This window comes from Arctopsyche grandis, chromosome 8 (genome assembly GCF_051622035.1).
Source record: "Arctopsyche grandis isolate Sample6627 chromosome 8, ASM5162203v2, whole genome shotgun sequence".
Lineage (NCBI taxonomy): Eukaryota > Metazoa > Arthropoda > Insecta > Trichoptera > Hydropsychidae > Arctopsyche > Arctopsyche grandis.
Window position 1 is genome coordinate 15966614 of NC_135362.1, and position 16732 is coordinate 15983345.

Genomic DNA, 16732 nt, shown 5'->3' on the forward strand with positions numbered 1-16732 from the left:
CAAATAAATAAATTCAAATTACACACCTCTTCCTTTTTCCATAACAGTCGGGCATGAAAGACTGGTAAGTTCTAAAACCTCAAGTAAATCTTTTTGATTAAGTCCAGCGCGATCAGCTAATGCCATTCCTTCAGCGAGTCCGGCCAAGACAACTCCGTTAATTAATTGGAGGACGAGGTTCATCTTAGATGCATTTCCAATTTCACCTGAACAATATTTTAGATATGTAGATGAACACATTTAATTTCGAAATAACGAATTACTTACATTCAAATAAAACTAATATTTATCATATATTACTCTTACCCAAATAAAAAGAGTTTTTACTCATGGCTTCAAAACAAGTTTGACAATCATCAAATAGAGTTCTATCACCAGCTGCCAATACAATTAATGTACCTTCTTCTGCTTGGGGTTTTGATCCTTGAATCTGAAATTATAATGTATCAAATGTTAAACAATGTCATCGAATTAAATTATTTACCATGAAATAACATACTTGTGCTTCTAAATAGCGCGCTCCTTTAGCACTGAGGGCTTCAACGATATCGTGAGAGGTATCGGCGTCAATAGTTGTCATCTCAACATAGCCTTTCATTTCCAGTGATCCGCTGTGTAACACTCCACAGTTTCCAAACACCATCTGTAAAAACCAATTAAATTTTCAAATGCTAAACTAGAACATATTCTCATTACAATACCAAACAAAACATACTTCTTTCGCTGCCTGCGGGTCAGCAACACACGAGAAAGTGATATCGGCATCTTCAACTACGTCACACGGGGTTACAGCTACGGTAGCACCAACCTTTTCAAATTCCTTACACTAAAACAACACAAAAAAATAACATTTAAAATGTGGATTTTTTTATATTGATAAGTAAAGATTGGCGTTCTGAATATACTTTAAACACAAAAAATAATAATGACAATGAAAGTATCAAATTTAGCTCATTAAAAAAAGTAAATAATGCATAGTACAATGATAAGAGCTAGTGGAACGAACGTTGACCACAGTGATGAAATTAATGAACACATCAAGGTGACTAGTATGTTGCAATTCATACGAGAAAGTGTCTTGGATTAGAAACATCCTTTCATATTCAGTCACATTCAAGTGCCAATCAGTGGTAAAATTTTCCATGACGACAAATGTATTAATTCACTGTTGAAATGTGCGAGGAATAATAGATCGAAAATGTCCATGAAATAAAATATTAATTTGACATAGAAATTTCTGAAAAGTAAACCAATACTGAGCTGATAGAATCTTTCTCCATGGAATTATAGTAATATCAGTAATAGTTTTATTTCAACTATTACTGATATTAGTGTCCACAATGAGAATATCACAGTGTGGTTTTATTCAATAGTGCATATACATTTTTTTTTACTTTCAAACTGATAACACCTATTATTAGTTACATATTAATTCTGATTGCCTATGGAATAAATAATTTTGAAAATAAAGTAAAATTAAATTAAAAAAAAAAAAACAAAAGAAATCGATTTTTCTTCATACGTTTAGTTCGTCCGCGTGCCGCTAGATGTCAATGTGCGCCACCGGGAACGCTGAAAGCCACGCGTCGCCGCCATTACGACAGACCCGTGACTACGCCGATTTTACAATACACACCAGTCTCGTAATTTATTGTTGGGAAATATCGACCATTATCAATCGAATCGTTAAAATTCGACGAATTACGCCATTCCGACGACAAAACGACATTTCGAGATTGTCCCGAATGTTTGAAACGACTATTGAATGGCTCCCACTCGCCATACGCGCACCAATAGAAAACCATACACACATACATAATATTATATGTGCACTTACGATATTTTTAATGATGATTACGATAAATTGTACGTACGACGAAAAAATAAATTTATATTCGTGTAGTTCGCAAGTAATTTGTGTACAATTGTCACAACTCAAGGTTTAGGTACTTTTGCACCAAACATAAAATATTTGATTACAATAATAGATTATTATGCTCTCATATTTCATATAAATAATATGTTTACACTGAACTTGTAAGTCTCGTAAATCCAAAATTACATTTTGTTCTGGGAAAAAAAACTTTTTATCGGCAGTTATATTGTATCTGATTATTTGACCTAAATTTTTGATACGGTTTTTGCGTGGATGTGGAATAGTTCTAAATTATAACACAAACATTTTACAGAGTTTTAAAGTTGAGGTAACGATATTATGCTTAAGGGCAGTAAATATCTCGAAAATTTACCGTTTTATGAGAAAATGTTACTTTAAAGTAGTCAAATAATGATTTACTACAATTTTACCATTCGAAATAATCGAATTCTCTTACTAGGAATGCAAATATAAAAAAATGCGTATATATAACTTTGGCTTGTTCTACTAATCTTAATAAACCATTAAAATGTTTTATCATAGACTACATTAAAAGAGGCACTTGGAATGGAACATTGGTATTGTTGATAAAATAAAAATAATCGCATTGGAAACATCACGTTTTATCTAAGCTTCAAAGACAAAATCACAATTTTTATGATGATCCCAATAAATGAGTAACTGTTGAGTAACGCTAAATTCTACAATAAGTATATACAGTTTTAACTATATATTTTTTAATTCAAATGAAACTATATAAACTATCTCAATGGTAACATCTAGAGGTTTAAGATCGATAATGAAATAAAATACGATTTCGGACTTAATCCAAGATCAAATTCATGTGATGAGACTCAATAATGAAAATAAAATATAATAAAAAGTTTCTGCAATTCTGATGGGAAATTTAATTTAACGACTCGTCAGTGAAGAGAAAAAAAAACGCGCCGAGTTTGTTGAACTGATCGTGTCAATTTACAAGTGCAAATGTCGAAAATATACATATGTATTTGAAAAACTTTCGTCATTTTCACTGAAGTAAGGTCAAATGTCGACGTCAACTTTCAGAGACAATTTTCACGTCTGAACATTGAATATTTTTGGCCAAAGACGAACACTACAAAGTAACCATTTTAAAATATCAAATATACAGCAAAACAAACTCACTAAAAATAATCTCATCGACTGATAAAACCAAATGTACGCAAATTTCTATATTACTCTTTGTTCGTCAGCTAGAAATACATTCAACGCGATGTAATATAATAATATCCGGTATCACGTTTGTAAATTACAAGTCTTCAGAATGGCGACGTTTATCGCACAATTGAAGTTGATAAGAAAAATTTGCGAAGTAACGAGTCGCGAGCTACGCGTGTACAAAGCCTTGTGCAAAATATGTGTAGTGTCTGAAGTTCAGACACAATTCGGATCGTATTTGTATTATATACATATACATACATATACATATGTACGAATTTTCATAAATGCGCATGAATGTTTGAGGTGCTCTGTACCATGACGTTCAACGGTAGCGTAAGTTGACCTTTTCAGCGAGAAGAACACCTTTATTTAAGTTACAGGTAAGAAAAAGCAGGTAGTTCTCACAGACAGGAGAAAATTGAATGGTATCTAATAACAGGATAATGCATCCAGAGTGACTTTCTCAAAAATAAATTTGTTGACATTTGTTAAAAATGACTTTCGTAGTTCAGACATGCAAACAATATTTAAATTCATACCTGTATACAAATGTACATTAAAAAAAGTCCGCTAGTTTCGTTTAGTCATCACTAAGCACACTGCTCATAAATGTATAGTATGTAGTAGCAAAGTCCAAATTATAGTTAGTTTTACTTCAGTACAATAATAATATTATCAAAATAAGTGTTGTGAAACAAATTTTTGTCTCAATTGAACTTTGTTCTATTGTTTTTTGAAAACCACTTTAAATTTTGTAGAATTACAAAATATTTGTCAGTAATATGAACATATTATACATACAAATGCATTGAACGTACCAGTTTTTCATATAATAACCAATCTGGCCAATCAAATTGTACACAAAATAAATACTGGACAAACCAACTATGTACATAGTTTATTCGGGTGACCGTGAAAAAGTCGACAGTGAAAAAGGCGAAAATATTCGTTTATCATGTATACATATGAAAAACGCTTTGCATATATATCAGTGGTGTGCGGTAAAAGTCTCTCTCCCCCCGTCGTACATCCTCACTTAATTTGCGCGAGCAGGATACAACAGGAACAAGAGGAACAGGCTTTTCCTCCCGTATCCTGCGTGCGCACATTAAACAAGGCTGTATGACAATTATAAGATAATTTCACTGCGATTTTCACTGCACTTTCGATTTTCGATATTTGCTTTTTCGACCTTTTCACTTTCGGTGCCGTGAGGTAAACCCAATTTAACTAGTAAATTATAGCTCTACAAGCGCATATACACTTTCAACAGTGTGCGCCAGTTGTATTATGACAGTTGAGTTTTGACAGCTCTGACATTGTAACGAATAATTTAGAATTCAATAATGCCTTAATATTTGCTAGGTATTAATTACGAATTATGGCAATGAGTATCGTATAACGATAACTCTAAGAATGTGTTCACAACGAAAATTTGACTTTCCAATTCAATTTACTAGTCGAGTGCCGTTTTTACGGAAACCTAACTTCTCCATCTAACTTGGTACCAACTAATAGTTGAAGTGTAGTTGACCAGTTGGAATATAATTCGCCATATGAATCAACTTATGTGGTCAGACGGAATATATAAATTTCAACTATAACGGTAATTGATAACAGGTTAGGTGGAATATATTCTAACTAGTCAAAATATATTACAACTGTAAGATACACTTCAATATAACACATACACAATCTATTAGGCATTAGTTAAAGTATTTTTAGTCGCTTGCCGACCTTTGATTCTCATTCTTCTGTGTATGAATACCTAGGATTGCAAAATTTTAAAAGAACGTCACGAGTCACGTTATTACGAACGTGCGTTTGGGGTGAAAAAAGGGTTGCACACGTGTTCCCGCAAGAAAATAACAAATTGTTATTTCTTATCTCTGAAAGTTGATGAAGCCAATTTTCAAATTGATTTTAAAATTTAGGATTTTCAGATGCATTAATTTTAGTTATGATCTTCGAAGGAATTTTAGACATTTCAGTTTAACGCTGGCGACATAATCATAAATATTATGCTTGAAGGTTGTACGGATACATCGAAGAATGACACATTTCAATCACCGGGATCGTTTGCGGATGTCACTTATTTCATTGTTGGCCGATCCATCAGATTCAATTTATCTTTATCTGAGCCATTCCCAGCTATGTGTATCACATATTAATGAATTGCGTCCAGGTTTAAGATCATGAATAGAAAATCACGTCACTAATTCAAGTTTACTTTCTCTTGAAATATCCGTCTAATAAAATCCTTATGTAATAAATGTACATTTACATTTTTGACATCGTATCTTTGAACGAAGAATCTTCAATCTCATTATTTCCCTCGGAAGTGTATAAACAAATTAGTATGTTTATAAACATACTAGATTATTTGATGAAAGCATTTGATATTTAGCACTTAAAATAAGATCTATGGTCTGTGTATATGTACACAAACTAGTACTTTCATGAATGAACTGGAGTGAACATTTGTACATATGTAAATATCGGGTCTACGTGACGAGACAGAATGTTAAACGACGGAAAACGCAAATATCGGAAGGCAAAGATCGAAAATCGAAAGATCTTAAGCCGAAAGATCAAAAAAAAAATGGTGCATGGTAAACGGTACATACTCACGGTTCTGGTTTCAATTTCGATTCCGGATTCTTATTTCAGTTTCAGATCTTGATTCCAGTTTAATTTCAGAATGTTTACTATTAGATTGGCCTTGTTTAAGCGGTTTATATTACAAATACCAAGCGAACCCCGTGAAAACGACTAGTGATAAATAAATACAACACCTGTGTGTATATACGTATATTCCTTTACTATAGTAAATTGCAATCACAAAACTGTACTAGATTGCCTATTTGATAAAAATATAATACACTAGTATAAAATTAAAAATAACAGGTGTAAATGTCAATTATCAACGTATACGCAAAGAATAAAATTCTTAGATTTAAATTTGGTACAATTTAAGGTCTATTTATATTAGAACAGGACAGACCGACAACTGCACGCAAATAGCAAGTACAGAAAGTATTCTTTGGTACATTCTATATGACCATATACATACATATAATCCATTGGCTCATGTACATTAACGCTTTCATATGTGTGAACCTAATTTAACAACAATTGGCAACTGCACGTAAACAGCAACACGAAAAATATGCTTTAGAACATTCTATATGGACACATTCACATGTTCCGTATCCGACATGATCTATTCAAAATAAAAATATTACAAAGTAATACACGCGAAACGTATCAAGCAGAACTGGTTTTCTTTGGCCATTGTGGTAATATTTAAGCATGCCGCGACATCATAGTGGCGAGTGCACCCGTACTAACAAAAGTGCTGCAATGCGCATACGCATATTTTCGTATACGTCATACCGTGACGATATTGACTCCACAATACGACGCAAGTAATATTGCGCCGTATCCTCGCAACTGTATAGTATGAATAGAAGTAGTATTTTCTGTGCGGTGCTGTGACGTGCAGTGCTAGATAATATAAACGGATCTTTAATCGTAATTTTGCCAATTAGAAGAAAAAAAAACAATATTGACTAATTTTAATGTAAAAAGTGGGGGATCGTCGTCATCCCGCAATCAATTCACAACACGTTATACAATTTATACTGATATTTGATGTTTTTCTATTATTTTATAAATCAATCAATTTTTCAACAATCTTTTAAATAAGAACACGTGCCAAATTAAATGATTCAAAGTACATACAAATAAACCATGTTTGGACGTGGATTAGATTGTATCAATGGCGCACCTATGTAAGATTTAATCTTGGAGGGGGCGGGGGCAAATTCAAATACTTTCTTGTATATACAATCAAATTCATAAAATATTAGAATTTCTTTTCTTGTTGTAAATCTTTACAATTAGCAGTAATTCTTCAGGAAAACTGTTTATTCTTTGTGAAGGGGAGAGGTGGGCACCCCCAGTTAAATAGACGACAATACTCTAAAACCTTAATACCGTTAATTTAATTGAAATTGTTCACAATACAAGCATTGCATCTAGATCATCTGATTACATTCGTACTTGAACTTGAAAACAAGGTCGACATTGGTTTGAAATAATCACCAGGCGTTGTAATTGCACGGTACATTGTAAGGATGTACCTCACTTTTGTCTACTCCATTGCAATAGCAGTTTTAACAGATATGGTTATAGATTTTTGCACTTGTATCGATATAACGTCATGGCTTGTGTACCGTGCTATAAGTATACCCAGTACCCAACTATGTACATACATACATAGCATCAAAATGATAAGACATTATTAGACAGGTCGTATAAATTTATAACGAGGTCATCACGATCGCGTTTGTTACGAATTGCGTTCTTCGAAAAAAGTGTATATTACGCCCTATAAAAATATATTACGACACAACGCCACAGAAATCGTTATCCGGTTCAATAAGGGGTTGGTCGTTAAAACGAACGGGGTCGTCTATTACACGTGGACTTCATATCGGGTATAGTCACTTTCAGAAACGGTAGCTTATTGCTACATACGTCCCTACGTATATGCATATGTAGAATATGGAATCTGAAACCACGCAATGCAATGGTAAGAGGTGGATCTTTACATTGGAAGAGTTCTAAGAGCAATAAATAAATCGATAGTTTGTTCCGACAATTATGTATGAAAGAAAATATTCCTTAACACGTGGAGCCCGGGGCGCGCATATACATATGCATTTTTAATTTTTGACCAGGCGCCGGGGCGCGCATATGTGCGCGTTTCATTTCGATAGCTTGGAGACGGGATTGCGCATATATGCGCACTTTAATATTTTAATCTCCGACAATAGATATCACACTAGGGTTTGAAAAATATTATTTAGAAAATATTACGGCGACCAGAGTACCTACTCGCAAGCGTTGATGATCGCGTAATGTTGTTGTGTATTTTCAGTGACAAACAACCAACACACTGTAAAATTACGCAAAAATAATTTTTTACAAACATATAAACACTCCGTTTTCGCTTTTCAAACATGTGCATCGGTGGCTTCGTGCATTTCAAAGACAAAACGTGACTTTACTAGAAAAAAAATTGTCACAAATAATAAACATTGGTAATGTTGGGTACAAACAATTTTCTCTCTACATTATTATTTATTGGTTTTTGTTGCAACTCCTCAGTTTCTGTTATATTCGTTCAGATGTTTCCGTAAACTATTTGTTTTTTCGTTCGTTTTTTTGAATTTTTCCATCTTCAAAATGGATGATTCGCGTTTAGAAGAAATTTGTCAAGACAGTTTATCCGAAATTAGTTAAAGTTTTGTAAATGATGATTATGATTTCGAAAAACCCAAGGTGTGCGAATATGCGCGTACCTTCATCTTCATCTACTAGCAAAGAAGACGATATTGCTACAGATAGGTCAGATTGATCCAGTCAGAGTAAATGAAGGTTTTGAAGGCATTGCTGGTGAAAAAGTCTCGAAGAAATAGAAAGCTTCGAAATCAAAATTTTCAAAACATTTTTGACTTATGTAAAGCTTTCTGCCAGTATACCGACAATATGTACAAAATTGGCCATATATGCCGCATTGGGGCAATCCCATAACAACACCATGGTAAAGCTTTTAAGATAGGCCTTCATTTATCAAGGGATGGTGATATGATGACGAAAATAATGTTGAAAATAAGACCATTCATAAAAGGAACTTACACTATTTACGATTTTGGGTTGAGGCTGCAAGCTATGGAATCTAAGACAATGATTTCGTCCGGTGGCACTTACGGCATAAACATAAATAAAATGAGTTGATGAAGACTCGAAAAATAAACTCATACTCGTACAGAAGAACATCTCAGGCTGGTAATACGGGACAAGTACGCGTGTATGCGTGATATTAGAGTTTGTACACACTCAAATTTCGTCATTTTATCATTTTTCGAGTCTTCGTCAACTCAGATTTCACCTTTCTGTTTATTTCTTAAAACTTCAAAGGATCAAACGAAGTAAGGGGGGGGGGGCACACTTGTATAAATCTAATTTTATGAATCAGAACAATGTGACCTAATTGTATCAATGTTTTCATTTATATGAGTAGCTCATTAAACTAATTAAATATGTAATTAGCTTGGATATTTAAATTTTTGGATTTGCCAAAATTTAAATTTACCAAATAAATACCGTGAGATTGAGAGGTGTAAGCGTAGTCTTTTTTAGTATATCGATTTTGATGGTGTCCACGGGTCCGCAGTTCAATATTGATCCATGACCGTGAAAAATGTACAACCTACGTCCTACAGTGTATGTATGTGTGTGACAATCGGTAGACGGTTCAAGGAGAGTACAAAATTATCACGATAGATTGGAAATATTTTAGTTCAGTGAGAAGTACCTCAAATTTTGCGCCTTTGGGATTATTTAGTTTCAAGAGAATTATAAATTGACTGAATTGATTCAGAAGCATATGAGATTCATGAAAAGCAGATTACAGTGATATGAACATTGTGTAATTTATAATTGAAAAATATGAGCATGTACTGATTTTGAATTTGTCTACACGTTAAGCTGGGAAATGTTTTGGGTGTGTTCTTTGCGCTCAGACTCCCGTCATCAATTTGAACTCGTTTAGCAAATAAGACTTGGCAATATTGAAATTTAGCAAGGCGACGCCCGGCATAAAAGAGGCGTCAAAACAAAACCCACTAATTGACGGGAGAATTTGCACGTTGACAATGCGACGCCATTTTCTCGAGAGTGATGCTCGACAAAACTAACATCTCAAACGGAGCGCGAAAAAACAATTCTGAAAGCACCAAGTAGAACGATGAAAGGTTTTTCAGCAACAGCAGTGGTTGACACGACCTTTGACATTCGAAGAGAAAGCTGTATCCCCTCCTCCGCGGTTTCTCTCGCTCCATTTCAAGAATCTATTTCCTCCAATTCACAAGCAAATTAGCATACACATTTAGCATGACTATATATGTTTGCGAGTAAGTATAGCACGGCACGTCCCTAGATAAAATGCAAAGTTCACCACAAAATTATCCTCATTTACCGAATACATTTTGCGATCTCATATACATAGGAATCGGCGAATTAAGTCAAATTCGAGTCGTCAGCGACATGCAAATGAATATTTCGCCTTCATTAAATTCTCTTGCCCAAAACGGTTCCTGACTTTCGGGCGGATGGGTAAAATTGCCGGATGGAGAAAAGTCACTTGACAGTTTGACAGATGCCAATGCGTCAGGAATAAACTTCGCGCTGGTATTCGCACACTACATATAAAATTAACGTTTGAAATATTAACACAGGACACAGCTACTCGAATATGCAAACTGTACACATTATACCTCAATTGAGCAACGTATACACTATTGTTTCCGCGAAGGAAATAATAAAACATAAATATTAACTGGAATTCGAATGATAAATGAAATGTCATGGCTTATTCCATAATGCATATTTTACACATCGGGTATGTTTTCCATAATTTATTTTTATCCCATTTAACGATACAGAAGAACATAGCATGTAAACACATTTTTGTTATAAATTATAACAACAATGTAAGTAATAACTTATAATATATTTCATAAAAATTGTAAGACATAATTGGGCAAGCGACAGAAATTCTACTTTTATATTTGTAGTTAATCACTAATTTAATATAATCACCAGTACATACATATATAGATTTTTTAAATTTATATTTTTCAATGATATAGCATCATGAAAAAATATAAATTGGGTTGCCCCTGAGTGAAACCTATAGTTTTAAACTATGAGCCGTTATATTTAAGTGGCGAAAGTCCAATTTTCAATTTTCTTTGACTTAATTCACAAATTGCTATCACTTATTTTAACTCGATATGCCCAGAATCAAAACATTATATGTATTTAATGTTTCGCGAAATTTTTCTCGAAATGAAATAAAGTGGACTTTCACTGCTTGCCATTTTCAAATATAATATATTATGGTCATATATAAATTTGGAATCATATTCAAATAGTGGTGACAAATGGTAGGCAGGATGGTTTGTGACAATTTTTGATGAGGAACCGTTTCAACAATGAAATCAAATAAATTGGCAAACTCATAGGAAAATATCGAATTGGAGTTACAAATATCCAAGTATGATCGGCAGTAATACTACAGAAATACTTTTCAATCAAAGTCAACCTACGGGCGGACTCGGGAACCTCTAAGTAGTTAGCATTAAAGGAAAAACCGAACTATACTGCTGGGTTAAATTTGAAATAAGTTATACGACACGTATTCATACAAAATTGTAGTGAGAAGTGAAAACTAAATAAGAAAACTACATTTACGTCCCTGAAGAAAAAGATTATAAACCAATATGTTTTTTCCAGTGATAACGTATGAATAGGGATTGCAATTTACCGTCAAATTTCATAAATCGGTAAACGGTAAATTATTTTTCCTACTACCAGTATACCGGTTAATGGAAAAAAATCGTGTGGTTACTTTAAAACTGTATGTGGTTACTTTTCCTAAAAACATTAACCTAGATTTAATCGTAAACAATTAATGAATTTCAGGTGAATAATGTCATATAAATGCGTTAAAGTAAATTCGTCTCAATAAATTAATTTTTATTTTTAATCAATCATATTTATTTATTTAAAGTTTGTACCATTTGAAAGTTTCGATCAAAATTGAAAAAAACAACCGCCTGATCGCATTTATTGTAATTTGGTTAGTCTGTGTTGCCAGTGAATTTATCAATTTGAAATTGTCATATTTAATACTGAAAACAAACAAATTCCAGACAACTTAATCCACCATACTCCATTTGAATCGATTTTTAATATAATATTATGCCAATAAATATACTTAATTCGGGATAAAATAGTTCGGTAAATACCGACAAAGTTTAAAATTCACTGGTATTTACCGGTGGTGAAATTTTGTGGATTTACCGGTAAACCGATTTTGCAGTCCCTACGTATGCATGTAAAACTTGGGAATTGAACGCCATAAAATCATATAATTCCAATGCTCTCAAAGAAGTATAGAGCGCTGTATGCTCGGCATAACAAGGAGAAACAGGAAACGGAAAACATGGGTAAGAAGTATGACAAGGGTAGTTGATACAGTGGAGCGACTGAAGAGATTGAAATGGAATTAAGAGGGTCAAGTAGCCAAAAGTATGAATAAGAGAAATCCTCTTATCTTGAGAGAATGTAAAAGAGTGCAAAGGAAGGTAGCAAGGAAGATATTGTTGCGTGGACGTGAAGGGGGGGCTTCCAGAATCGGAGAAAGACGCAGGAAGATTGGTAGTAGCGGTTTATTCGTGTTCTCTTGGCGGCGGTCCGGGCTGGAATGAATTCCATGCCGAGAACGCCCCATATTTATACTCGCTGGACACAGTACACATACATACATATCTCAACAATCATTGGTCGATGAGTCAGACGATCCCTTTGGCCGTTACATACGGCTGATTCATTCGTGGAGGCCTTTTTGGCGGGAACGAGAGATCAGGTGATCCGCGGTCGTGAACCATCAGTCCACGAGCGCCACTCACCTAATCTCTACGTTACAATATGTGGGGTGAGATGAATGAGACAAACATAATATGTAGAAGCATTTTTGCGAGGCCTTCGTCCAGCAGTACATGGTGAACGGCTGTAAATGATGATAATATAATATGTAATGTCACAATAATTCGATAACGTTATAGGAAAAATTTAACAGTTTTTTTTCCAATTGCTATTTGCAAACGGTATTGTAAACAAATATGGCTACACGAGACGGTTTACAATACAACAAAGGAATCATCGATCTTAGATTAGACACGTAGATATTATATTATAGCAATTGAAACTGAATTGTCATTGATAGTTTGCTTGCACACATAAACAACGCATGCTAAAGTGAGAAAATTTTATACGATCATTTTGCAAACACACATGATAATAATACTAAAAAGAGCATCGAAAAATGTGATAATAGCCAAAATACGGACCGGTTTGTTTATATACAAACATATTAGCTATGTATATATCTTTCGATTTTATAAAACGATAAACACGTGATATCAAATCAACGAATACTTAAAACCTGTCATTTTATTTATCAACACCGGTAATTTCTTACCTCTCCTATGTACAGAATGGTACAAAACCGTTGTTTTTTTTAAAGTGAATCACACTTTAAAAATACTGCTTTTAAGATAAAATTTTTCACCACAGATAAGAAAAAAATTCTTGAGATAAAAATACTATAATTGCAATCTCGGATGCGCCTGGCGATAAAATATAAATTTATATTTACGTTATAGAGAGGAACATCATTTGCGCTCTCGGAGTGCGCACGTCGATTTGATAAATGTTCTTATTTGAAATAGAATCCGTCGAATCCGACATTTCCACTAATACACATAAATCACGTCTAACCTTTTCAAACACAGCGAGGAAAACCGAGCGGAAAAAGCCGTTTTCTACATTCGAAAACGATATATGTATGTTAGTAGATACAATTCGCAGGCGAAACGCCAAAATGCGAAATTAATTCATCCCAATTTCACACAAAAATATAAAAACATGCGTCCATACACGTTCTAAAACATTTTAAAGAATTTTTAAACACTGACGCTCAGTTATTCATTCAATGGAAATATTGCAGTCTGTTGTCGGCAATTATCGACACGACAATGGGAGGTCTCACGAAAAGTTTGACCTTTTATGGGTCAAAGTGAAGGTTAGAAAAAGGGACGCATTCGTTGGAAAATTTTGCGAATCACAAAAGGAGAAACATCTATTTTAATATGAAAGCAATCGACTTTGATTTGATTAGAAAATAATGTAGAACGTAAAATGAAAGTGGTGAAAGACGTTCACGAATAATTATACATACCATTGTTTTACATTAACAAGTCTAGTACATTAATCTGAAATAACATATTAGTGAAGTAAAAATATATATGAGAGCATATAAAAGCAAATTTTATAAGATATAGTATGAAAAAGATAAAGTTATAGGCGTTTAAACAATTAAAATCTAACAAAACGAGAGTGTGGCGAAAAGTCAAACATATAAGGTTACTGACCGCTAAACGACAAGATGACAAAAATGTTTGCATTTTTAAATGTGTCTATTCCGATTATTTTTCACCATCGAACTATCAGAATCGATTTAAATTTATATCGTTGACCAAACCGCGCAAAATGGCAAAGTTTCAAAACAATCGGAAGACTGTAGGAATAGATACTGAATCGTTAGCGAAGTGGAATATAGAAAAGTCTAGTGAATAGTAAAAAGAAAAGTGGGCGAAAAAAAGTAATAAACTTTAATCAAATCCTTATATGGCCAAATATATGGCGAATATCCAAATTACATTAGCTAGAGATTCTAACAAAACTTTAGATTCTATTTTCCCATCATGTCATTACGGGATACTCCTGAACGACACCTACGACATTAAACTACATACATATATAAATTTTGAAATTATATTCAAATAATGGTGCGTTTATCTCGCAATTTTTCAAAAAATACTGTTTCAACAATGAAATCAAATAAATGGGCAAACTGTGATAGGAAACAATTGACTTGGCGTCACAAATATCCAAGTCTGACAGAAATACTCGGAATAAATTCTTTGCAAACCAGGGATCGAACTCGGGAGACCTATGTGGTTAGCATTAACGCAAAAACAGACGTTTACTGCTGGTTACGTTAAATACAGTTGATCGGTAACTTTCAACTTAATTGTTAGAACTAAGTGCGAATTCGGTCATTCAATGTATCTTTTTTATTGGAATCATCTAAATATCAATTCTATATCGCATGTTTTCGGTTTAAAATTCATTATGAACGCAATGTTTTGGACAACAAAACTTCATATCTAAAATTACGATACAACTGTCAAAATAAGCCAAAAATTGAAATAAAAACCAGCCAATTAATTATAGGCATGTAAAAATGTAAATATGCGTAAAACTTGGCAGACATCACTTAATGGATGTTCAAATATATTAATAAACAAACAGCCACACTAGATAGATATCGGTTTATTTGAAAACACAGGTACTAGCATGAAACTACTACACTATTCCAAGTCTATACATACTGTGTGAAATAGAAATTGTATTTCTAGTAAAAAGTTTTACGATTCCTGATTGCGATGTGACAACCTTACGACTTCTACAAGACGAAAGTAATCAAAAGAAAACGCTATATAATCTTTTGAAGTTTTCACGAATGTGCAATGTTTACTCAAGTTAGCTATTTGCGAATTTCTATTTTTGCAGCTCGGTGCATTTACGTATTTCGACTCGTATTCGTTGACTTTGCGGTCGGACATAATCAAATAAAAATTTTCAAAGGTCAAAACGCCAAGATTACTTCCATTTCTTGATAAACACGAGCAAACTACAAGCCGAAAGTAATTTTACTGCCGAGAAAAGAAGTATGAATAGTCAGCCTAAATTTTAAAATTAAATTCTAAAAAAGTTGTCAATTTATACCAACTGGAATATGATTGTGCTAAATGTATTTTTGTTTGTGTACCTATATATATATATTTATTTTTGTCATCCCTAATTTTTATATTTATTATTTTGCTTCTTTTCTGTTATATTGTTGACCATTGTGGCGCATTAGGAATCTCTGTAATGCCACAATGGTTCAAACTTTAAATAAATAAATAACGAGTTTTAAGGGATATAAAAAAAAAATTGAGTTTCTCAAAAACATATATGACTAATTTTGACAATATCAGGATTCAGATTTAATCATCAATGTTTTCGTGGGGCAAGATCCGCCTATTAAATGGGTACATAACGTTATCAGGTCATGGCACATGTAAAATGTTAAATGACCTGCGTTATACACGAAAAACTAAATTTATATTTGTTTATTTGCATATTTTAACGTAAAAGGTATCATCGTTTACAGACATTTGCCATCTCCTGGGTGGCCTCTCCAGCACACTTCCATTCGTCTTCGTTTTGTGCAACTCTCATCAATCTCACCACACACATTTTTTTTTCTAATTTTTTTCGGGTACTATTCCAGCACTTCTTTTGTCCAGCTTTCTTTCATTCTCCTAGCTACATGATCAGCCCAAGGCCATTTTAATCTCTTTACTCTCTCCACTACTCTTGTCATCCTTCTCAATCACGTATTCCGTTTCTTATTTTTTCCTCGTTATGCCAAGCATACAGCGTTCCATACTTCTTTAAGAGCATTGGACTGTGTAGCAACTTGACATTCAATGTCCAAGTTTTATATGCGTACGTCATCACTGGTAAAACACATCGATCGAAAATCTTTTTCTTCGGGCAAAGTGGCATTTTTTATTTAAAAACTAATATATAAACCTTGTAAAAACTGTATTCGTCCAAATTCACTCCATAAACTGTTATTATATTACCTAAAATATAAGCCGTCCTTCTTTCGTCATCGCCGTTCAATGTCCAAGTTTCATACATCATCACTGGCAAAACACATTGATCAAAGATCTGTTTCTTCAGGCGTAATAGGTTTATAGATAATTAAATAAGTATGCATGTTCTTATTCCTTGATTAAATGAATGTCGAATTTTCTATGTTTCGTTCCTTTAAATTAAAGCATTTTTTATTGGTAATGTTTGAAATATTGAAATTCTATTTTAGAATGCTGACCGTAC

The 16732-nt window shown here is 33.4% G+C and overlaps 1 protein-coding gene across 1 annotated transcript in view; it reads right to left on the reverse strand.

The window, feature by feature from the left end:
* LOC143915654 (cytokine-like nuclear factor N-PAC) overlaps window positions 1-16732 on the reverse strand; it is a 38047-nt gene that overhangs the window by 1848 nt on the left and 19467 nt on the right. Inside the window, exons 8-11 of the mRNA XM_077436370.1 lie at window positions 716-826; window positions 500-643; window positions 307-430; window positions 27-206 (exon numbers count right to left, since the gene is read on the reverse strand). Coding sequence (XP_077292496.1) covers window positions 27-206; window positions 307-430; window positions 500-643; window positions 716-826 — 559 coding nt within the window. The remainder of the gene's footprint in view (window positions 1-26; window positions 207-306; window positions 431-499; window positions 644-715; window positions 827-16732) is intronic.